Source organism: Macaca mulatta, chromosome 11 (assembly GCF_049350105.2).
Source record: "Macaca mulatta isolate MMU2019108-1 chromosome 11, T2T-MMU8v2.0, whole genome shotgun sequence".
Lineage (NCBI taxonomy): Eukaryota > Metazoa > Chordata > Mammalia > Primates > Cercopithecidae > Macaca > Macaca mulatta.
In genome coordinates, this window is record NC_133416.1 from 88398204 (window position 1) to 88422820 (window position 24617).

General features: G+C 33.4%; 2 protein-coding genes and 1 long non-coding RNA gene across 6 annotated transcripts in view; 2 read left to right on the plus strand and 1 right to left on the minus strand.

Moving 5' to 3' along the window:
- ACSS3 (acyl-CoA synthetase short chain family member 3) overlaps window positions 1-4480 on the plus strand; it is a 187385-nt gene extending 182905 nt beyond the window's left edge. Inside the window, exon 16 of the mRNA XM_077953210.1 lies at window positions 4094-4480. Within this exon, the coding sequence (XP_077809336.1) occupies window positions 4094-4147 (54 nt within the window). The 3' untranslated portion in view covers window positions 4148-4480. The remainder of the gene's footprint in view (window positions 1-4093) is intronic.
- The window catches only part of PPFIA2 (PTPRF interacting protein alpha 2), a 499294-nt gene continuing 475786 nt past the window's right edge, over window positions 1110-24617 (minus strand). The window contains exons 23-29 of one of the 4 annotated variants that reach the window (XM_028828829.2): window positions 23889-24064; window positions 19865-19962; window positions 11175-11350; window positions 10198-10266; window positions 6120-6279; window positions 4835-4926; window positions 1110-2499 (exon numbers count right to left, since the gene is read on the minus strand). In XM_028828829.2, coding sequence (XP_028684662.2) covers window positions 4868-4926; window positions 6120-6279; window positions 10198-10266; window positions 11175-11350; window positions 19865-19962; window positions 23889-24064 — 738 coding nt within the window. In that variant the 3' untranslated portion in view covers window positions 1110-2499; window positions 4835-4867. 4 annotated transcript variants of the gene reach the window in all.
- The window catches only part of LOC114670906 (uncharacterized), a 33615-nt gene continuing 30817 nt past the window's right edge, over window positions 21820-24617 (plus strand). The window contains exon 1 of the long non-coding RNA XR_013400683.1: window positions 21820-21939. This is a non-coding gene — a long non-coding RNA (uncharacterized LOC114670906). The remainder of the gene's footprint in view (window positions 21940-24617) is intronic.

The following is a 24617-nucleotide window of genomic DNA, read 5'->3' on the forward strand; positions in this document are numbered from 1 at the left end:
TATAAAGGGCGCATCTTTGCTCCTCTTGCACATTTTTTTCTGGTAATCAAATCTGAAGGGACACCTCAGCAAGCAGACTTGGGTTATTTTCCAGTTGGATGGGAATGGAAAGCAGTGTTTGAGACTGGGGAAGTGGCTATTTCCTGTGTCTGACTGGGGAATTGCAAGGTCAAAGAATGTTGTTACTTTTATGTGATGAAAAAACAGGGCAAGAAAGATACACTTGAATCATCAGACTGCTTAAAATTTGGGAGAAAAAAATATTATTCTATTTTACTACTAACCATAAATCACTTTTGCTAGATAGTACTTAAAATATTCTGAATTAAATGTATCTTTAAAAACAACAATATAATGTTACTAAAAAATGCAACCATACTTAAACTTGCTAGAATAAATTCTGTGAGGTCTTCATTCGGTATTTTCATAGGATTTCTTACTGTAAGTCATTGGAAAATGAAAATATAAAGTACTTTCAAAAGTTATAGTAAAGTATTTTCCAATTCATTGAATTACTTTTCTTGTCAAAATATGTTAAACATATGTAAATGAGACCTCTCCTACATTTAAAAACCAGTTTTGTTTATATAAAATTGTATTTGAAATGTCTTGAACATTAAAAATGTGAAAATTTATAATGTTGATGATCAAAAGATAACACATTGAGATTCTGAGCTTAATCCATTCAATGGATTTTAGAATGTGGTAGAAGTTATCTTATAAATTAAATCATATTTTATGTTTTTTTGAGGGAAATAGCTGGATCTTTTGCATCACTATATGTTTTTAGTGATTGAGTGGTATATAATAGTAGATACAAATCTAGTTATGGCATTATAATGTTGTAATTCCTATATTCTATTTCATTTCTGTGAATCAAGGTGCCCATGTTTAGATGAGCTTAGAAAGCTCTTTCTCATTGTTCCTACTCAGGTCACATTTTTTAGAAAAATTTAAGATCACTCCCATAAGCAAGTTTAGATCTCCCTCTTGTGGGCAGACTCAATTTTGAAGCTAAATATTTGAGTCACCCAAAGAACACATTTCCTGATAGCTTAAGTAAATTGTCGAGCCTTATGTGACTAGAAAACAAAGCTTAAACAGAGAACTGGAAGTATTTTTGTTTTTATTGACAATGGAAAGGGTTTCTGTTACCATTACCTTTTGACTGAATCTGTTAAATAAAAATAGACATCAAAACAAATGTAATGTACGTGCAAACATAGCAAATTAAAATACAGAAAAGAAATTACTAATGACAGATCTTGCGCTTAATAAGATCAAGCAGCAGAAAATCAGCAGTTAGATAAATGGTATTATTAAATAGGCTTTACTTTGAATCTCCCATATAAACAAAGAATAAACAACAGTAACACCACCAAATAAAGCCACAGGGAAGAGATTACTCTTCTATACTTTTATACACTATATATGTTAATCATTCTGTCTTTCATTATTTCCTCTGATAAAACTGACTTCAGGGAAGTCACAACAAGGCCATCTCGGCTAAAAGCTTATAACATTAGACATGAGTCTGGCTAATGCCCTGTTACATTGACAAAAGGGAAAGGTATATTGGGTTTTGTTTTCTCTAGTGGAAATGAGCCTCAGACTCCGCAGTGGTTGACATTCGCTGTCCAGTACTGGCTGGCAGTTCAAGATATTTGAATGAACATGTGGTTCTTAGTAAAGAAGTTTTTTGTTTTTTTTTTTCTTGGTCCACAGGTAACAAGAGAAGATTATGGTTTTTTAATATAAATTTTTAAATAATTGCTTTTGACTCTTGTAAACAGCTTGGCTTTGTTTTGTATTGAAAAGGAGATCAAGCCATCACAGTGCTATTTCTAAAGATATAGGACATCCCTGATTGCCTTTAAAGCTCTATTTTTGGCTCCGGTTCCAGGTTAAATCATTCTTTTTCACATGATCAGAGGCAGGTTGTTCAGCTTTAAGTATTGACAGACTTGAAGGAGAAACATGTTGAAGCATGAAACATGCTTCAAGGAAACATATTGATTTGACTATTAACAATTCAAAAACTGTAAAAATGGTGGAATGGTAAAATACAAACAGTACTTGGAATTGTCAAATGTTTGCACTCGAGACTCCATGAACCATATATTTTATTTTTTAAAAAATCATATTTATATCCATTTACATAAGACTTACACATTTAAAAAGAAATGCACAGTAATACATAAATGCCTAGTATATTACAATAAAACATGAAAAACAACTGGCTTCATTTCATAAAAGCATCTGTTGTACAGAGTTTATGATGTAGATGATGTTTATTATTCAAATGACTTAAGCATTTTATTACAATTGTAGTAAACTAATCAAATGTAATATCTGACTCCCCCCAAAAATCACATTTTTCAGCTTTTAATAAGTCATGACGTCATTATTTCCTTAGAATTCAGATTTCACAAAGGTTTTCACTGCTCGTCTTCTTAGATGGTAGTGCACTTTAGGTAGAGTAGACTGAAAAGACGCCATCTAAAATATACAATGGAGAGCATTAGTTCACTGAAAAGTCCCAGACTGGGAAATCTCATTCTACTTCTCTGTGGTGTACCTCCATGCAGCCTGCTTACTCCTGTCCTAAAAGATTATGGGAAGGAAATCATCTAGGATGTAGCCAACAGCCATATGTAATTAACATTTGCTCTTCTCCAATTTGGTGCAGGGGAGCTTAACAAATAATAGAATTTGCTCAAATTTGTGGAAAGTATGGCAGTAATGTAAACAAAGGTAGTTATGCAAGATGTTAGCATGCCTTCTGAAAAATTTACAACTTGCTAATTAACAAATTGGGTTGAATTGACCTATTTCATAATATAGATTTATATTCTAGTTCATATATTTTAGAGTTCTTAAAAAAGTACCTTTATTTGTTACAAAAACATAATGATACTAAGTCACCTATTTTAAACGGTTTGTGTCAGTAGTATGGCATTGCTGATTCTTTTCAGCCATAATATACTTAGAAAAACCTCACAATTGCTATTACTGACATGAAAGAAACAGCAAGCAGTATGCTCTGGATTATTTTAATAACAAAAGTGTTATTGTTTCACCAAAACAAAAAATGGTTGTCCTAGATTGAATTATTGTAAATGAATACTGTTATCCCAGATAATGGTAAAAACTAGGAAATATGAACTAGAATGCCATGCACGAAAAACAGATTGCAAATAGTTAGAGGAACTCTACCCATCAGTTAAGAGCTAAGAAGCAAGCACTATTGAACATATTAAATAGTCATTTGTAAATTAGTGAAGTGTTCATTTCCTGAAGAAAGTATGCTGCTATATGTAGAATCTATTATAAACAGTATTTTGGGAGACCTCTTATTCAGACAAATTATTATACACTTTAAATCATGCCTAATTAGATGCCAAATTATATACCATAATTAAAATTTTAATGTAAGGGTTCTACATTCTGAAATTAAATATCTTATCAGGATGCTTTTTGTTTTATCACTTCAAATAGTGATCCAAATAAGGCAGCTTATCTGCTCCCATCTTAAGCCCAAAAGACCAACAATAAATTGTGTGGAGCTTTTAGTTCAAGGCAACGAAAAACAGCACAAGGCAAGCTATTCCTCTGCCTATAACTGGTTTCTCTTATCCCTGTGCACACTTATTGTTCTAAATATCGCCGTAAAAAGTATTTTTCCAAAATATTAATTCATCAAAAGTGGTTAAATATTTTGGTAAAGCATAGTTTTAGGTTGAAAAAAATTATGAACATTTGACATTTATAAATCTAGGAAACCATGGTTTTACTATTAAGACTGTTTTTCAAGAAAATCTCATTTTTATATGGATTTTAAAGTAGCTTTCATTAATTAGTATTTCCTTAAAATCAAACGCCTGGTATTTAGGGTTACACAGGAAGGTTTTGTGCTGGTCCTATCCTCCACTCTTATAAAGTAACTTTATTTTGTTCCTATAAGTCTCAAATACTTAAAATTTATATTTGTTTTTAGCAAATATAAATTTGTAATTATAATTTACATTGTAAATTTAAACGTGTAAATCAGATTGATAAGATACAATGTAATCAAGGTTTAAATTTTTTGCAGTTTCTACTCTTCATTTCTTTCGAGATGGAGTCTCGCTCTGTCACCCAAGCTTGAGTGAAGTGGCATGATCTCCGCTCACTGCAACTTCTGCCTCCCAGGTTCAAGTGACTCTCTTGCCTCAGCCTCCCAAGTATCTGGGATTATGGGAGTGCACCACAATGCCTGGCTACTTTTTATATTTTTAGTAGAGACGAAGTTTCACCACATTGGCCAGGCTGGTCTGTAACTCCTGACCTGAAGTGATCCACCTGCCTAGGCAAGTTTCTACTTTTTAATATGAAACCATCTCTAAGTCATTTTCCTGTCTGTTGCTGTTTGACTCTGTTAACTTGCTTAAATCCCTATCTGCTTACCTTGGCTTCCTTATATAAAATATACACTTAAATATATAGGATTTTTTAAAGTGTTGAATTATTATCAATAAAATGTTAAGTGAATCAATAGGAAATGGTACTAAAAAGTAGAAAACAGTGTAGTGGCAACCCATTGATGTGTAATAATAGAGTGACAGGCCTCCAACAGGCAGACCTTAAACCATAGCAGACAGATGGTGATAGGAAATGCTAGACTAAGTGTTACAATACAAAAATTTCTTTTTTCCCTGAAGCAATTCAAAAGGGTTATCTCACTTCTGTACTGCTAGGGCATACCAAAGAATATAGTGTATATTTATTAGTCTATGTAGGTTCCATTTTTTTGTCTTTTTTTTTTTTTTTTGTCAGCCAAAGGGAAACTACTCACAGCAGGTCAGTGCTGCCTCCTTTGAGTGGCTTGTCAACATGAGTATGTGCGAACAGTGGAGTTGTCTAACCTCTGCAGTCTTGATGAAGCAACTGCAAATGGAGAAAAGGGCTTTAGAGGGACTTGGATGATTGAGTACAAGATTTCAGATGAGAAAGATTTATTTTCCCTGCATATGGGGATTCTGAACATATTAGTAGACCTTCTTTCTCTCAGATATAAGCCACTCACATTCCTCTTCTCTAGATCAAGTTCCTAATGAAAATTTATCCCAGTGTAATTGACCTGAGCTTTCGAGTTGTTATGTATTCCTCCTTAGATGAAATCTGTAACAAGAGCAGCTCCCCAGGGTGCTTCTGTTTTTGATATAGAGATTGCTCTTAGAGAACTCATTATAGTGGATTTTTTTTCCGCTCCAAGTATTGAAGAACTTCTACACTAATTGTAATGATGTTAAATTCCTCATGAATTTCGCTGACATGTTCCACCATATTAACAAGTTGTAAGAAATGTAGATCAAGATCACGGTTTATGCTGGAATAAATTTGAGTTATAATAACTATGACCTTGGAAAAAAATAATGATGCTAGGTGATTATCTTAACAAATAGAGTGGGACTATTTTTCTTAAATGCCTTCCAAACAGAAATAATTTTGTGACTACTATTTCAAAGTTGTCTCTCCTCTGGAATGACTGTTTTCTTTTGTAAATTAGATAGCTTAAGTCTAATGTCCACGGAAGAAAATAGTAATTGGGAAATTACTGTGTTTTGTGTTTCTTTAATTCTCTTCTCATGTTCGTGCTTGTTTATTTAAGGGCTTCTGCTTTGGTCAGAGGGAAAAAATATCTGATGAGTCTGAATTTCTAAGATGACATATAAAACTCACAGTATTTCAACATGTAGGGGGACAGTGGAGTTAATTTCCATTTACTATGAATCTTTAGTCCAAGTCCAACGTCTAACTTAAACAAATTGTTAATTTTGGGAATAGAAGACTAAAGAAACACAAATCATGCAGATGTTTATTGTTCCTCCTAGAGGTGGACATTAGCCAAATTGTTCTTTTTAGGATGTTATAAATTATTTTGAAAATGTGAACAAAGTGCCATGAGTTCATGCAATAGCAGTGTAAAAAGGAGTCTGGTTTGTGATGAGAGCAAAGTAAATTTCAAGCAGAGCAAACCAACTCAAGAAAATAGTTCCAGAAAGCAAGGTCAGAGAATTATACAAGCTTTGGTGAAACAAGCTTTTTGCTTTATAAGCAGCAACACAAAACTACTGTACCATCTGTTGTCATTTTTCTTGACTGCCCAGATGTTGTGGTTAACCTAAATCCAGCTGGTAATGTTTCTGAGGACCCAGGCATCATGCTGATTCCATGTACTTCCCGAGGAGGAAACTGCCTTCTCCAGGTTGATCCACGTCTGAAGTTCTTGTCATCACTCTGCCAGTACAGTTATAATGTGATGTTACGAAAACAAGTAAACTAGTCCATGTGCTTAAAGCAGTGTGCTTAGAAACATGTAACATAGATTATTTACATTTAGTCCGTCAAGTATACATATGGAATCATGCTTTATCGAGACAGTTCTATGATTCCAAAACAAGACTATAGGAGATTTGATATATAAATTTTTAAATAAAACTTTTCATACAATTTCAGATTTAAGGTTGACATCTATACAGTAAATATCTTTGAAAGCCTAAAATAAGTCACCAATGTTTTCCAAAATAAATATTGGATATACATTGTTCCACTACTGGTTTTATGGAATGAGATGATATACTTAATTGAATCAGTTGTTGAGTAGACTACAATTAACTCAGACACTTGAATGAAATGACTTTTATGTACACAAATACAATGTAGGTATTTATTTCAGGGAAATCTATATTTCAGATGACATGGCTAATAGGAGATACTGTAGCCTATTATTATATCTGTACAAGAAACTCTAAATATGTGATTTGTGAAGTTTTAGGTGACACAGAATTAATTTGCAATTTGTTGAAAAATCTGTATAGCCTGGACACCATCCTTTCAATAAGTACATGTGGTCCTTGGGTGCCACTGAAAGCATAATGTTACCCTGGTTACATTTTAATAATGTGTATTTTAATATACACAGAGGCAGAGAGTCACATCTCATTTAATTGGCCCAATAGACTTTTTTCCTAGTTCATTACTATTAGAAGCAACATTATACCCCACATAGGCTAGTGTCTCTACTTGGACAGATCCTAGGATGAATCCACATTTTAGAATGTAGCACAGCAATTACATTTTAATTCTGGTTGCTGATTTTGTTAGGCCTTAATGAAATAATCTCTTCTCCCTGTGTGTATACACAAAGTACTTTTACAGACACAATTATTTTCCTCCAAATTGGCAAGCAGCAATATATAATTCATCAGTTAATGAATACTATGTGTCTAATTCTGAGGAAAATATGAATCATTCCACATAGGTCTTGTCTTCTCATCTCACTGTTTCTTACCTAGGGAAGGACTATCTATTCCACGAAGTTATAGCCAAGTATATGTTGTGTATCCTAATATCTCATTTGATTTCATTCTGGCATTTGAAATAATAGGTCTATAGTCACTCAACATAGTAATTTGTGCTATGTTATAGTGAATAACTCTACAAGGTAGTCTTTGTAGACTGCTATATTAGTTAAAGGACATGTAAAGTCAATCAGGGAAAACTAAAATCATTTTTATATAATAACATATCCACCGTTTCAATCCTTATCATTAAAACCTACATTTTGTTTCAGTGTGGTAGCCATTTTGCACATCAAGAGATGTCTGCTACTCTTCTCAACTGCTGTGTTTTTCATTGCCCTAGACCTCCAAATGTGTGTAAATGTAGAAAACAAACAGAATGTCACAGTTGCAGCCTCTATGACTTCTTGATTCTTGGAGAAGTTTTTGCATTAAGCATAAATAGTCTTCAGGCTTATAAAACACTATGTTACACTGTAGAGCTACACAACTCCTTACAGTGTTGTAGCTAGGGGCTTAAAAATAAGCCAGTTTTGGCCAGGCGTGGTGACTCATGCCTGTAATCCTAGCACTTTGGGAGGCCGAGGTGGGAAGATAACATGAGGTCAGGAGTTCGAGACCAGCCTGACCAACGTGGAGAAACCCTGTCTCCACTAAAAATGCAAAATTAGATGGGCGTGGTGGCGCATGTCTGTAATCCCAGCAACTTGTAAGGCTGAAGTGGGAGAATCGCTGGAATCCAGGAGACGTAGGTTGCGGTGAGCCGAGATCACGGCACTACACTCCAGCCTGGGCAACAAGAGCGAAACTCCGTCAAACAAAACAAAAAACAAAAAACAAAGCAAACAAACAAAAAAACAAAAAGCCAGTTTTTATTTGATTCTATTTATTCATTTAGACGGAGTCTTGCTCTGTTGCCCAGGCTGGAGTGCAGTGCGGCGATCTCGGCTCACTGCAAGCTCCGCCTCCCGGGGTCACGCCATTCTCCTGCCTCAGCCTCCAGAGTAGCTGGGACTACAAGCGCCCGCCACCACACCTGGCTAATTTTTTATATTTTTAGTAGAGATGGGTTTCACCCTGTTAGCCAGGATGGTCTCGATCTCCTGACCTCGTGATCCACCCGCCTCGGCCACCCAAAGTGCTGGGGTTACAGGCGTGAGCCACCTCGCCTGGCCAAAAAAAGCCAGTTTTTAGAGTTGAAGGTTTGAATTATGATTCCTGACTTCTGTTCTTTCAACATATTGTTAATGCAGAAAGTTAACAGAACTATAAACAACAATATCATGGGGAAACGTTTTCATGAGATAGGATTAATTCTTTTAATTGGAGCCAAAGTCTGCATAAGGTTGTTGACACCTCTCAAATTATTTCAGTGGAATCTGAATGTGATCAGCAAAACCTCAGAAATAAGTCAACTACTGTTCTAAGAAAGTTGGTTATTTTTGCTCACACTAAAAATAAATAAATAAATAAATAAATAAATAAATAAATAAATAAATAGATAAAATTGAACAAAAGAGACTAGAGGGTTTAAATGACAAAATTATATTTTGTGCTTTTAAAAATAAGAAGCAGCAGCAGCACAGTTTAAAGACAAAGAGTCGCATCTCATTTAATTGGCTCCATAGACTTTTCTTCTAGTTCATTACTATCAAGAAGCTACCCCACACCTGGACAGCTCCTAAGAGAACGTAGCAATATGACAAGTCTTCAATAATTTTTTATTAGAAATTTTTGCAACTTTTAAGAAAGAATAATTGTATTTTAAGGTATATGAGTTTATAAGACTACCTTTTTGAATCAATAATTTCTAGTAAGGATTAAAAAGACTGTCATGCAACTTACAAGACTAGGCTTTTAAAAATATTAATCATTATTCTGATTGAATAAGAGCATGAATTTAGCAGAAGTTAGCTGAGTTAGATAAGACTGTAGAACTTATCTCTTTATAATCCCTACCATAAGGACAGAGTGGATTTTATAATACCAAGATTATCTGTCCTGCCTATTTGAATATAGAATGATTGGTCCATATTTGGATTTGCTGAGTTCTTCACAAAATAATTTTAATCAGCTTGTCTTTGTGGCAAGAAACACTTGTACTTTGCAACACAGAATTATGCATCTCTTTATTTTCTATTTCATGCTCAGGTTTCCTTCCCACTTCTTCCAGAAAGACCCTGTAGAAAAACTCAGAAAGACTATTAAAATGTCTACAGTCCACAGCATTTGCTGATATCCCTCGTATTCATTCATCCTGGGAGGCTACCTACATGTTTATTATTTTCCAAATAATTTAATATGAATATATTATATAGTGATTCTTATACTCAATATAGCTTTCAAATTCTATGACTGTTAAAATGTTATTAATCTGTTTTGAAGGAAAACCCAGTATCGATATACAAAATAATAAAAAGCTTCCCATTTATTGAAGCAAGTTTTATCCTCGTTTTAATTTTCTAAAATTTCCTGGCAAGATATACTGATATTTGAGAAATAAATGCACTCTTTATTAAAAAGCGGAATATATCAACATTAGTGTCTTAATTTTTTTCTAATTGTTTTAAAAAATGTTGCCCAACATTTTGCAGTCACAACTCATAAAAAAGTTTTGTAAATAACTGTTTAGTATCTCTAACTGCCGAAATGATAATATTTATGAATTAATACAGCTCTTTCCAAAATTAAGTAATAAGATTGAATATTTAACAACAAACCTGGAGAAAATTCTTGATTCTAACCATAGAACAGTCATTTGATTAATTTCCAGGCACTATTCAGTAAAAACAAAGATGGTCTATCATTTTTCTTTTACTCTCTCAGATCTCTTTTGAATAACAGGTACACTTACTTCATCCAGTCGCCTTTCAGTTCCCAGGGCCAAGAGGTTATTGTATTCCCTTTCAAGAATCTGCCTTGCCTGTTGACGTCAAATTACAGTTACCATCACTGAAATCGCATTTTATTTTAAAAATCATGTAGCTCCTATTTATCTGAGAATGTATTATAAAACATACTTTATTTATGGGTTTTAAAGTTTTTAGTCCTCCATGTCTATTATTAGCCATTGTAAATTTTAACTACAAAAAATATATATACTTTTTCATTGTTGGTTTTTTGGTTTTTTTTTTTTTTTTGTCTGTGAACAGTAGAGAGACAGCTTTGCATAAACGTCTGAGGTCAAGAGGCTTTGGTCTCACTTCGTTACTTTATTTCAATTGAGTATTTTGTTTAATCTCTGAAATATGTAAAAACGAAATAAAAAGTGAAATTAGACTGCCAAATTTTTATCAAACCTATGCAGGTAGTTCTCAAACCTGACCAGCGGTTATCATTTGAGGAAAGTTTTGATAATAAAGATTCCAATGCCCTATCTCTTGATAACTGATGTCTTAGGACTATGACGTGGGTTGCAGGTTTTATTTTTTATTCATAAGGAACTATACTGATTCAAATTATTATCCAGTTTTGGGAATCACTGGCATATCCAATGCTAATGGTCTGTATAATTCATACATGTAAATAGAAAGGACTGCCTCTCAGAGAGGCAGAGACTGATGGCCATCTGTCAGGGATTTCATTTAGTGGAATCTGGCATTCAGGTGGGAGACTGGGCCACGTAACTTCTAAATCCCTTTCTTGTTTAATTGTATGATGTTTCTTGGCTAGAAATCCACTAGCCTGAAATTAAACCTCCAGTGACATATTTCAAACACTGAACTAACTTTCATTAACAATCATGAATACACAGCCATTTTTTTCCCTAAAAGTTTAGATTATCATTAGATAAACCAGAACACATCAAGACTACAGCAAAAAGCGACTTACCTGGGTGTTCTGTGTGGGAATCTGTAATAATAAAGCTAAGCTGCTGTAGTCAAAGTTTTCATCCAGGGCTATAAGTGAGCCATGCACACCGCTCTCAAGTATATTATTTGCATATTCTCGAAGTCCAATTGCTTGTATCCAGCGAATAACTCGGTCATTGCTCCACACCAACACGTCTAGGAAAAGAGATGCATCATTTTAGGATGCAGTATTTTGCATAGTAGAACCACTGGCTGAAATGAGCTATGGGTATCTGGCCAGGTCACATTTATGCTGATTTATTCACACTCTAATGCATCTGGCTCCCTTCATTTGCGTGTAATTACTGTTTTAATATTTAACCCTTTCGAATCTCTATTTAAAAAGTTGTTCTTTTTCAGAGTGTTTGTTATACCTAAAATGACAGCACTTCAGTCGCATAGAACAAGGTGTCTGTGTTTTTCTTGTTTTCATACTAGAGCCCTAGGGGTCTGTCTGAAGTTCAATATTTTTACCACCAGATGGAGACATTTCCTATTTGTGTCTTGATACATGCCTCTTCAGTAAACAGCAGAGGAGATTGTAATACTGTCTTTCATCAGAAGTGTTTATTAATCACTACCTAAACATGGGCATATAGAATAGAAGATTTTTTTTTCACCTGAAGTAATACATAAGAACGGAACAGTAAGATAATATAGGGCATCAACAGATGGATACTTACTTTACTATTACGTTCCAATGCATTTTTCCCAATCACATGCTAACGCAAAATTCAAGCACTCAGTCAAATGTCAAAAATTGCTTCCACTCTATTGAAAGTAATATTCTATTGAGGAACAAAATCCTTTGATTTTTATTTTCTAAAAATAAAACTTTTAGAGAAAAATGTCATGTTTCTTTTTTTTTAGATAAAAACATCAAATTATGTTTTATCATTTATTTTCTTCAAAATCTTCCCATTAAAAATTGACAGAATGCTACGTAAAAACCAGTAAAACAGTCAGAACTAAAATCATCCATAGAAAAGAAATAATTTGAAGAAACTTAAGGGGATATGAGAAAAAAATTAAAACATTTTTACTACCCATAGAAGGGGAAAGGAACTATAATTACTATTTAAGTAAAAGTAAGTTTCCTGTCTGATTTTTTCTTTCTAATGAAGTGTATAACTTTTTCAGAAAAAGTATAAAAATCTTTCAGGAAATATTCTTCAACTTTTAACTGTTTTAAATAACTGTTTCAATAAGCCTTTGAAAAGCATGTTTTAAATATGTTTTGATGAGTCTTTGAAAAGCCTTATTTATCCTATTTTATTCATTTATAACCAACTTAGGTGTTCTTGTGTATAACTTTGAAGCAATAAAGTGATAGCACAGACCCACAGAAGTTCCCTCATGCACCTTCTCAGGCACCATTCTCACTTAACAGTAACCAATATTCTGACTACTTTCATTACCGAATCGCCTTGCCTGATTTAATTTTTTTTAGCTTTTCATACATAAAATCATACAATATGTACTTTTTTGTCTGCCTTTCATTCAATATGGAATTTATCTATGCTTTAGCAAATAGCAGTGGTGTGTTCATGATCATTGCTATCTAGCATTCCATTGCTTGATTATGCTGCAATGTATCCATTCTACTGTAGATGGACATGTGAGTAGATTCCATTTTGGGTTATTAAGAATAGTGTTGCTTTGAGGGGGAAAGGATGGGGAATGGCAAGGGATAAAAAACAACACACTGGGTACAGGGTACACTGCTTAGGTGATGAGTGGACAAAAATGTCAGAAAAATCACTACTAACCAAATCACCATATAACCAAACAGCACCTGTTCCCCAAAAAACTATTGAAATAAAAAAAATAATAAAGTGCTGCTTTGAATATTGTTATACATGTATTTTGTATATTTACATGTTGCAGTAGAATAAATAACAAGGAATAGAATTGTTATGTGTTTACTTGTTAGCAGATATTGCTAAGCAAATTCCACTCTCACAATTTAAACTCACATTATTAATGTCTGAACATCTTCATCTTTACCAATGCTTTGTGTTTCTCATTTTTGTTTTTGTCTTGCTTAATTTTTAGCCATTATGGTAGGTGTATGGTATTATGCATTGAATTGTGTTCCCCCAAATTCATGTAGAAGCCCTAACTTCCAGCACCTAAGAATGTAACCTTACTTGGATATCAGGTCTTTATAGAAATGATCAATTAAAATGAGTCAATAGAGTTAGCTCAAATTCAGTAAGACTGTTATCTTTCTTAAATGGCAAAATTTGGAAATAGACATGCACACATGGAGAGCACTATATGACGATGAAGGCAGGGATCATGGTGATGTGCCTACATGCCAAAGAACATCAAAGATTGCCAGCAAATCACCCGAAGCCAGGGGAGAAGCAAATAACAGATTCTTCTCAGTAGGAACTGACTCTGCTAACACCTTGATCTGGAACTTCTAGTCTCTAGAACTGTGAGACAACAAATTTCTGTTGTTTAAGACACGCAATCTGTGGAATTTTAATACAGCAGCCCCGACAAACTAATACATGGGGTGTCTCATTGTAGTTTTAATCAGTAACACCCACTATGAACTGAAAATGTCTGATACTTTTAAAGTTTGTCAGTTTTTACTTCCTGTATTTTAAATCTACATATTAGATGTATACTAATTTGCTATATCTTCCCTTCTATTATTTGAAAATAGCCAACTTATTTCTAGTATGTTTCCTGCCTTAAAGTTTATATTCTGATATTAGAAGAATCATAGCAGCTTTGGTTAATATTTGCATGTGTACCTCCTTTACTAATACGTTTTCTGTGTTCTTATATTGGAAGTGTGTCTGTTGTGTATAGCATATCATTGTTTTTCAATCTGTCTTTACATTGAAATAGTTAGTTCTTGCTCATTTAATATTATTACTTTGATATTTGAGTTGAATTCTACCATCTTTCTATTTGTCCTACATGTTCTTTGTTCCTTTTCTCTCTTTCTTGCCTTTATTATGTTTTCTTGTTTATTCTACCACTCCATTAGCTTTTTTTTTTTTTTTTTTTTTTTTTTTTTTTTTTTTTTTTGAGACAGAGTCTCACTCTTGTTGCCCAGGCTAGAGTGCAATGGCATGATCTCTGCTCACTGCATCCTCTGCTTCCAAGGTTCAAGCAATTCTGCCTCAGCCTCCCAAGCAGCTGGGACTACAGGCACGCGCCACCATGCCTGGCTAATTTTGTATTTTCACTAGAGATGGGGTTTCACCATGTTAGTAAGGCTGGTTTCATCTCCTGACCTCAGGTGATCCACCTGCCTTGGTCTGCCAAAGTGCTGAGATTATAGGCAGGAGCCACCATGCCCAGCCCTCTGTTAGCTTTCTATATTTATACTTTATATTATTGTTTTAGTAGTGGCACTTAAAGCTTATAATGTGTTCTTATTAGAGTATATTATAAATTATTCCTTTTATTATTTTCTAGATAATGCAAAGACTTTCAAACAATTTAATTTCACTTATTCCCTTCCGGCCTTTTGCATTATAGTTATGTATTTTAATTCTATGTAAAATTTAAGCCCTGCAGATATTATTGTTTTTACTATTATTATGAAATTTACCCATACATTTTTCAGTTCTCCTCCATCATGTGTGCATTTTTAAAATTAACTTTATGATCTTTCCATCTGCCTGAATCACTTATTCTAATATTTATTTTCTATTAGTTTTTTTTCTGGTGAAATAATCTCTCAGATATCGTTTGTCTGAAAGTATGTTAATTCTGTCTTTAATATTGAGGGACATACTTCAAAGTAAGAAGTTAGTTTGATTCACCGTTTTAAGGCTATAATTCCATCTTCCTCTAGCATTATTTACTTGAGCAATATCAGTTATCTTATGTTGTGCCTTTGAAATTATTGTGGAGTTTACTCTGGCAGATTCTAAGATTTTGTGGCATGAGAATTCATGGTTTTCAGTAGCTCTATTGTAATATGTTTAGATGTGTTTTTATTTTCCCTTTTGTTTATAGTCTCACGTGGGGTCCATCGAGAACTTTAAGTCTGTGGATTATCATTTCAGTTATTTTCTTTTTATGTCTCCACCAGTATTTTTTCAAATATTGTGTCTTTCTTATTGTCTCCTACCTATCTCACCATGTCCAATGTCTCTAATGATGTTTTATATCACTCATCCTTTTTGTTTCTTGTCATATGTGGGGCTAGATATTTTCAAGTGATCTTTTATTTCACTAAACTCTCTTCTATTGTTAAACCACCTATTGCGTTCTCAATTAAAGTCTTTATACTTCTCACTTCTTCAAATTTTCATTTGATTATTTGTTAAACATATTGATTCCAACTATATTAAATTCTCCATTTTGTCACTTATATTCCTTACATATTTTTAATAAACAGTGTCAGGGTCAACTATGGATATCTTTCTTTCTTCTGATTTTATCATCTTGGTTTTCCTCATTTTGGCCATTATCTGACATGTCTGAGTTTTTCTTTTACTGGCTCTCACACAATATGATTGAAAAATTGCAGAGGCTCTGAATGTCAACTTCTTGAGAGGACTTTGCTTTTATGTTTTTCTGAAGTTATAATAAAGGCAGATCAACTTTATTCCAATTAAGGATTGAGATAAATCAATGCTAGATTTCAATTTTAACATTTCAAAATAAAGTCTAGGAATCTCCTTCACTATAGTAACCATTTTACTACCTATATGTGTTCTATAATATGTTCCAAACCTCAAATATATATAATAAAATTTATTTTTAACATTAATAGACATTATAAATAGCCTGATCTCTTTAAGTTTACCCTTAGTCATAGGGTGTGTCTTATCAGAGACCTCAAATTAAAGTGTATTTGGTGGTTAAAACCTTTTTTTTTTTTTTACTGTATTATCATGAGATTATAAGAGTTCTCTTTCTAGATTTATTGCCCTTTGGCTTTGGTTTTCTGTTCAATTTTTATCTTATAATTCCATCCTTTTTAGAAGTCCACAAACATCTCTAGAGGAGTACAGTCTTACTTATTTTATTATTATTATTTTATATAGATTCTTTGCTCCGGAAGGCCCAGCAGTTTTGGCACCTCTAAATTCCAATCCCCACCACCGCCCAACTCCGTTCCCTGCTTCTCTGTTAGAAAGAGGAAAAACAGTAGAGAATGACAGTTTCACCATTTCCTTACATTTCTCTTTTTTCCAAGATCATAACCTCTCAAGTCCTGTCTCTCTTAATTGGTTTCTACTATTTTCAAATAGCTCCTTATTACCATTTATTGATTTATCTAGCCTTTCTAGTTCTTCTTGGCGGAAGATTGGTCTGACTTAATGTACTCCAATCTATCAGAAGTAGAAGTTCTTCAAATTAGTTGGTGTCCTTTCTGTCTGTGCCAATCCACAGTGCTATCTGTATATGAATCTGGAAGTTGTACATATGTCTGTCTCACATCTCTCTACTTAATTCCATTTGTGGATTGAATGATCTCATTTCAAAAGAAATGTCCTAGATCTTTCTTCGGATTTAGGTAAGAAGGAACATGAGAGGAATGCCCATGTCCCAGAGTCTTATTACTATTAACTGCTGCATCCAAAGCAGAATGAATTTCTGCAAGAAGTAGGACATTTATTGTCCCCCCTCAGAGTTTTGCCTCTTTCTTCCCCGCTGGTCTTCAGCAAAGCACAGGATTTCCTTAATATTTTTTTATTATATAAAGAAATTTTATATTATATGTGTTAATTGTCTCTCCGAGTCAGTTCTAAAGTGTAGCTTTTCCTCTGAGTTTTCCTTAGCCTATTCCATTGGGGTTTTTGGACCTCAGAAAATGGGATGTGAGTTGGTTAGCATCACATTTTGGCTGTATAATCAGCTGCTGTTGATAGTTACTGATTCATTCTAACAACTGGTTACCCTACACTTGAACCCCAAAAGCTAGGCAAGTACTTGTGGGTGGCAGCAACAGTTCTCCATTTAATTTTACTAAACACACCATTTTTAAAAAATGAACGTGACAATGCTCTCAATAATTAAAACAAAATCCAGTTTTCTTTGCACTAGATGGATTTGTAAATAGGGAATGTTTGGTTTTTTCTAGAGTTAGGTTTATATTTTGATAGTCTAAGACATATTATATGGTCATGATATTTCTGCAAATAGGTGCCCATCAAAAATTCCATAGTCACACCTGTAGTTAAGAGTGATCAAATATTTAACATGATCTGTTTATGAGGTAAAGGCAAATAAAGCATGAATTCAAACTTTTCCTCGTCAGAACAAAATACTTCTTTTTGTTTCATTTTTAAAGTTAGATCCCTTTCCATAAATCTGTTTCCAAGCAATGTATGAATTGACTTTAAAACTGTGTAGAAATCTTCTTGACCTAAACAATAAATGGCTAGAGATCAGTGTTGACTGATTCTTAGCAAAAAATAAAATGTTACTAGGTTCTTGATATTCACGTGGTCTTTTCACTTTAGAAAACTATTCATTAAGGTCAAGGTTAAATAACACTTCCGATAATAAGAGACCCCTAGTCACAGTTGAGAATTATTCCTGTAAATGTCACCAGATCGTCATAGGAAACAAGCTATTTATGATCTCATTCACAGCTATTTATCAGATAGAGTTGTGTGTGATCATAGTGAATCATGGCAGATTTTTTTTTTTTTTTTTCCTCAGAGCTACACTCTCATCAGCAATTGCCAAATACTAATATAACATTTGGTATAGGGCCAACTGGGTAATTCCTCTCCTTTAGATCTATCTATATGTGAAACATTTCATGTGGTGAGCTGAGGCATAATAAAATGCAATTGGATAAAAATACTTCAGAAAGGAAACTACAAAGTGGTATCCCATGGGTAAAATCTATCTGTGTGCTAAGACATTCATTGTGTGGTCAAATGCAAACTTCCTTCTGGGGGTCTATCTTTGGTCCATTAATTCCCAAATTTCAATTCAACTGAACAGCAATGCACTGAAAACAACCTGCAATTTCCTGGGGCCCCAAAATAAAGTGAAATCAAACAACTCGATTTTGATAATGGAAAAACAATTTCTTGCTTCGAAGTAATGCATCAAATGAAGTGTTACAAGAAATCCATTGTGAGTCTGTCTACTCTCTGATGAGCCATACATAGAAAACTATTTTTAACCAATCACTTTCACACGCATTCAAGCCCATTCCATTAGAACTAATGTACTTTCCAAGACCTGCCAAAGATAAAAGTAATTTCTGACATTGTTTATCAAAAATGTAAATTATAGAAACCTAAAAAAAATCTTAAATAAAGAATAAAACAGCACTAAACGTTAATATCGGAGAATGTAATACATACTATTTTATTATCTAAATTAAGCCTTAAAAGTGAAGATTAAAACAGAGACCCATGTCTACCTTTGAACAATTAATGTAATGTAGAAACACCCACTAAATTTGATATAATGCTTGCACATATCAACTCTTGGATAATAGGAAATGGAAATATAACTAATAAGTATTTTAATATCCAAAATTTTCCTTAAAAATTTTGGTTGTATTTTCCTTAATATTTTTCTTCTTTAAACAACAAAAGTGGATTGATTAGTTTTAGCAAAAAATGCCCTCACATTATCTTAAGTGAAACAATTCAGAAACAGAAAGTCAAATACCTGATGCTCTCACTTACAAGTGAGCACCAAATAATGTGTCCAAGTGAACACAGAGTATGTAGTGATAGTCACTGGATTCTCAGAAGGGTGGGAGTTTGGGAGGGTGGCCAAAGATGAGAAATTACTTAATGGGTACAATGTACATCATTCAGGGGATGGACACACTAAAACCCAGACTTCACTACCACAAATATATCCATGTAAGAAAATTGCACTTGAATCCTTTAAATTTATACCAAAAAATACCTTTACATATATCTTATATCCAATCATGTATTTTTTTCTTCAACAACAATAATAAAAATAGAATGGTCTCTAAGAATATAATCTAACATATTCCTCTTTTGAAATTATTCTTTCTCAGGTATATTAAGGTACTTCTCAACATTTAGATGATTAGTTTTTAAATACAGTATTTTTTCTAACAAAGCTGCAATATGGAGTGTCTTTTCTTGTTATTCAAATAAAACATTTTTGTGCACATAGCAGTTGCAGCAATTTACAATGTTCCTGATAATATTACCAGCTAAAATTATTAATGAACTAGTTTGGTTTATAGGGGAAAATCCTTATATCATTTCTGCATAAAGTCACTATATAATTTCTTTAACTATACAGTGTTACAAAAATAAAATTGCTGGGCACTGAAATAAAAGTAAAATGATATAAACCAAAGATGAACTGCCATAAAAATGATATACCATGTTTCTCTGAATCATACTGAGAATGTTCCAGTAAAAGTTTGACAAAAATATCTGCATGGTGACATCTTTAGTACAAGCAGAATGTATAATTAATAGGTTCACATAAATAAATCTCAGTTCAAAAACTCAAGATTATTCCCCAAATGGGATATTTACCCTATAACTTGGTGATATCGTTTCTGTATTTTAATTAGAAAAGAATGGAAAAACAAAAAACAGTAACACTTCCAGCCAAATGCTTATGCTACTTACTGACCATTGTAACACATATAACATTTTAGGTTAATATAAGTGAAAGTTAAAACCCCAGAATAAAGGCATTTCGTATGAAAGGAAGAAACATTACCTTTTATTTCGTGTTGGCTTGCTTCCCGTCTTCTTTCTAGTTCTTTTCTGTCATAATTCAACCTCTTTAAGCACATAATTCCATACTGTAAACTTGTTCTTTTTTTAATAAAAAAAATTAAAACAAAAAACAAAACAAAACAAAACAAAAAACAGTGAGTTTACCTCAGCAGGTGGAGAAAGTTTTCTGATTAGCCATAGTCAACACTATGCACTGCTTCTTAGGGCAACAAGTTAATAAATTACATTTGCAATCAAATCCTTCAGTATTGGAGGGAAATACATTTATAATTATTCTAAGCACAAAATGTTTCTAAGGAATAGAAAAAAATGGTTTCAAAATAAGAAAAACCATAGTTTTAAAATCATCATGGATTATATTGTTCATCTATGTGTCTTTGTCTTTCATCCAGCTATTCCTACATTAGGTGCAGGCAAATTAATATTTTATTCATTTGAAAAGAATTTAAAGTCCCCATTATGGAGACAGTAAGGAATTAATAAGAAATGGATACTCTCTTCTTAAGCTGATGAGAAAAATAACACAAAACATGAGTAAGTTAGGTAATAGGATAGAGGACCAAATACTAAAATGAATAGCTCATAACTCTAAGTGATACAGAAGCATGTAAGAAGAACAGGTCAGCAGATATTGAAACTGAATGAAAAGGAAACGTGGAAGGAGCAGAAAATTGATTGATCCTTAAAGGATCAAGTAGCAGAGACAGGTTGACTCAGGAAAATGGAGCATCATGAACAAAAGATTGCAGATGAAAATTTAAAGGTGTGGTTAGCCAGATCACACATTCCAGAGCTGAAAACCCATGCTAGGAAGTAAGGAGGAATACAATTACACATGGAAAATAGGGCATTTGAAGGAAAGCCTTGAATTGTTTTTAAGTATGAAATACATATAATTGATACAGAATTATTGGACAATTTTCAGAGAAGGAAGAGGTGACAGTAAAAGTTTTCTGTTTGGCCAGCCACGGTGGCTCACGGCTGTAATCCTAGCACTTTGGGAGGCTGAGGCGGACGGATCACGAAGTCAGGAGTCTGAGACCAGCCCGGCCTATATGGTGAAACTCCGTCTCTATCAAAAACACAAAAATTAGCCGGGTGTGGTGGCTCATGCCTGTAGTCTCAGCTACTCGGGAGGCTGAGGCAGAAGAATCGCTGGAACCCAGGAGGCAGAGGTTGAAGCGGGCTGAGATCGTGCCACTTCACTCCACTCTGGGCAACACAGTGAGACTCCATCTAACAAATAAATAAATAAATAAATATAAATAAACAAACAAATAATAAATAAATAAATAAAATAAGCTTTCTGTTTAAGGAAAAATAATCTCATAGCAAAATAGGAGATGGGAAAATAAGTAATCAGAGGAGACAGAAAAATCAATTCAGGGTTCAGTTCTGCTAAAATAAGGACAACAGTCATAAACTTGAAAGGAAAATCGATAAACCAGAGATGTTATGAGAGAGAAAATGAGAAGGCTCAGTGACATTAGATATAAAGATGCAGAAGATGTGATAGGAAAAAATAATCTGTAGACTTCAAGAGTAAAGATCATTGATTATCAGTGATACTTTACATGTTTAGGAATATAAGCAAATTTAGACATACACATTGGTCAGGCTACACTTATTTGTTAGATGCATTTCTAAGCCCTGCATTTTAATAAAAACAATATTGAGTCAAATATTTCAGAATCAAAGAAAAATGGAAAGAAAATTTCATTAGGCAAGTGTTGTCGGTTGAATTGTGTTCCCCTAAAATTTACATGTGGAAGCTCGAATTCTCAGTAATTCAGAATGTGATTACATTTGGATACAGTGTCCTTAAAGAGGTAATTGAGTTAAATGAGACCATTAGGGTGGGCCTTAATCCAAACTGACTGCTGACCTTATTAAAAAAACATTTGGACACTTGGGGACAACAGGAATATATATTCACAGAGAAAGGCTTATGTGAGGACACCGAGAGAAGGTGACCATCAGCAAGCCCAGGAGAGAGGCCTCAGAAGAAACCAGACCTGCTGATTCCTTGATCTTGAACTTCTAGCCTCCAAAACTGTGAGAAAATGAATTTCTGTTGTTTATGCCACCCGTCTGTGGTCTTTTGTTGTGGCATCCCTAGCAAACTAATTCAGTGGTATACTAGATAATACTGACATAATCACTATCACAGATATTGGGCAGCTTGAGATTAAACCAATGCATCTTGGTCAGTTTCTGCCAAGTTTTGATATGGAATACAAAATTATACTATACAGAGGATATATAATATTATGAAAATGTCTGTCAGACGGAAAACTGGGCCCAAAAGACCATGGGATGCAATATACAGTCAGGTACTACTTGCTTTAAGTCAGAGATTAGCATAACTTAAAAATGAAGCTTGGGTATTTCCCAGAACAGACAAAAAGCAAGTCATCTGAGGGTTTTTTTAAAAATTTGATCATTATAGAAAACATTTTACTAAAGTAATAAAACAGCATTAAAAGTCAATCTAGTGAAGAATGGAAAAACTGGACCCCAAAAATCTAATGCAACCATATGAAATATGAAGCCCTAAACTGCCCATGACAGGGAGTTCACTCACTACCTCACAATGTATACACTACAAGGCAGCTGAGAGTGGTACAAAGTTGTTTCTTCTAGTAAGTAGAAGTCACTCACCCTAGTATCTACACCTGTGTTAACTAAAAATCACACACTCAACAGAGAAAATATAATTCTTCTATCACATAATAATGATCTTAAAACATAAGAAAACTTATTTAAAATCTTCCTTCATCCAATTTAAATGTATTTAACTACTTCAACTTTATCATCGGACTTCTATCACCTTACAACAATTTGATGCCCATAAATAAATGCAATTTATTTTTGTTATGTCACCGTATGGTAGCACTTTTGTGGTCCCTGCCAATAAACACAGTCTAAACATGCCTTGTCAAGCCATTAACCAAAATGGAGAGTTTCGTGCTAATGATACATTCCTTATCTTTTTCTGTTAAATTATGGATTCTCCATCCAGCACTTTAATAGGTTTTTAAAAAAACACTGTTATATTTATCTTCACCACATTTAATTCAACAGTGTCAACAACTGCATTAAAATTCAAAATATCTCCATAAGTTGGAATCAAAAGCCCCAATTATCCTCTATTTATCCTAATTTTATGTCATCAACATATCCAATTTTTATACCATCTTCAGTCACTGATTAAATGTTGGACAGGAGAGAAGCAAATACAGTCTCCCAAGCCAAAATCATCTATGGTTATATTTATTAACTTATCGCCACAATCAACTATATGTGAAAAAAAACAACCAAAATCCAGCTGACATTGTTTCACCTAACATAAACACAGCATTTATGATACGGTATAGCAACAAATCCCTTTTTATCTGCTGGATGGTAAACAACTTGAAAAAAGACATTGCCTGTTGTTCATCTGCATCCTCACAGTTATCTAACACAGTATTGCTTCTTTCTGAAATTAATATACAAATAAGCAAACTCACCAAAAGACATAGAAAAATAAAAAGCACAAATATGTCTTAGATGAAGAATTTCTTCTCAAAGTTTTTCCTAGAATGTTACTAAATTATAAAATTTATAACCCCATATTTTTGTAGAGTTGAAACTATGAATATCTGTTTATTCTTTCTAAATAATTTTCTAATAGAAACACATACAACTATAAAATTACAAACATGGGATTTTCAAAGAATCCCACAAAAAATAGACTTATGCTCTATGAGAAGAATTTTGTACACATATATTTCCATGAAGTTCGGGCACATAATATGCACATAGCTCTAAATTAGAAAGTCCCTGAAATTTGCTGGATGAAGATATTTTTCCAAGTAGATGTAAACAAACGATGTTTCAAATGACATATATTTTCTATCTTCTAGATATCCATTTTTGTTTTACTAAAGTATAGGTAATATATTGTTTCATTTTAATTCTTCTTTGGCAAAAAAAACAAAAAACAAAAAACAAAAACCTACCGATGGAAACTATCCACCATTTTTAAATGGACACGGAGATCTTTTTTTGTTAGGTGATCTAACATTCTTGCATCTACCAAGCATTCCATAAAGTAACTTCTGTACTGAGGTAACCCCAAGCTGGGAAGCCATTCATTTCCAATCCACTCATGGTTCATATCTCCATAAGCCAGGGTCTGTAGAAAAACCGGACACTAGAATTGTTTTATAGCAGTCAAGTTTCTTAACCAATCAGATGAGATGGTAATTGGAGAATATTACCTATTATTATAACTGATATTTAATTACTACGATATGTGGAAACAAAGCAAAAATAATATTCAGATAATATTTGATTTGATTTGGTATAAAATGGAACTCTGCATTCATTTATTAAAGTATTTGCCTATTGAAAATGATTGGCTATTTACTTTGTATTCTCAAAAGGAATTACATTTTGCCCAAGTATGTATTTTATTAATAAAGAAAGTATTATACAAACTCTGAGCTTTAAGATTTTGTCTTTATATTGATAGGTTTGTTTTATTTGTATCTGTCATTACCCTCTTGTCAATGTCATTATTGCCATTTCCCTCTTATCAATGCCACTACTGCCATTGCTACATACAGTGTAATGGCAAATGTTGATGTGAAATGGAAACCTCAGTAAACAGAGAAAGGAATAAATGGTTTGGAGAGACAGAATTTTGAAGCTTTGTATGGACATTGTTTAGCAAAGCAGATCATCAG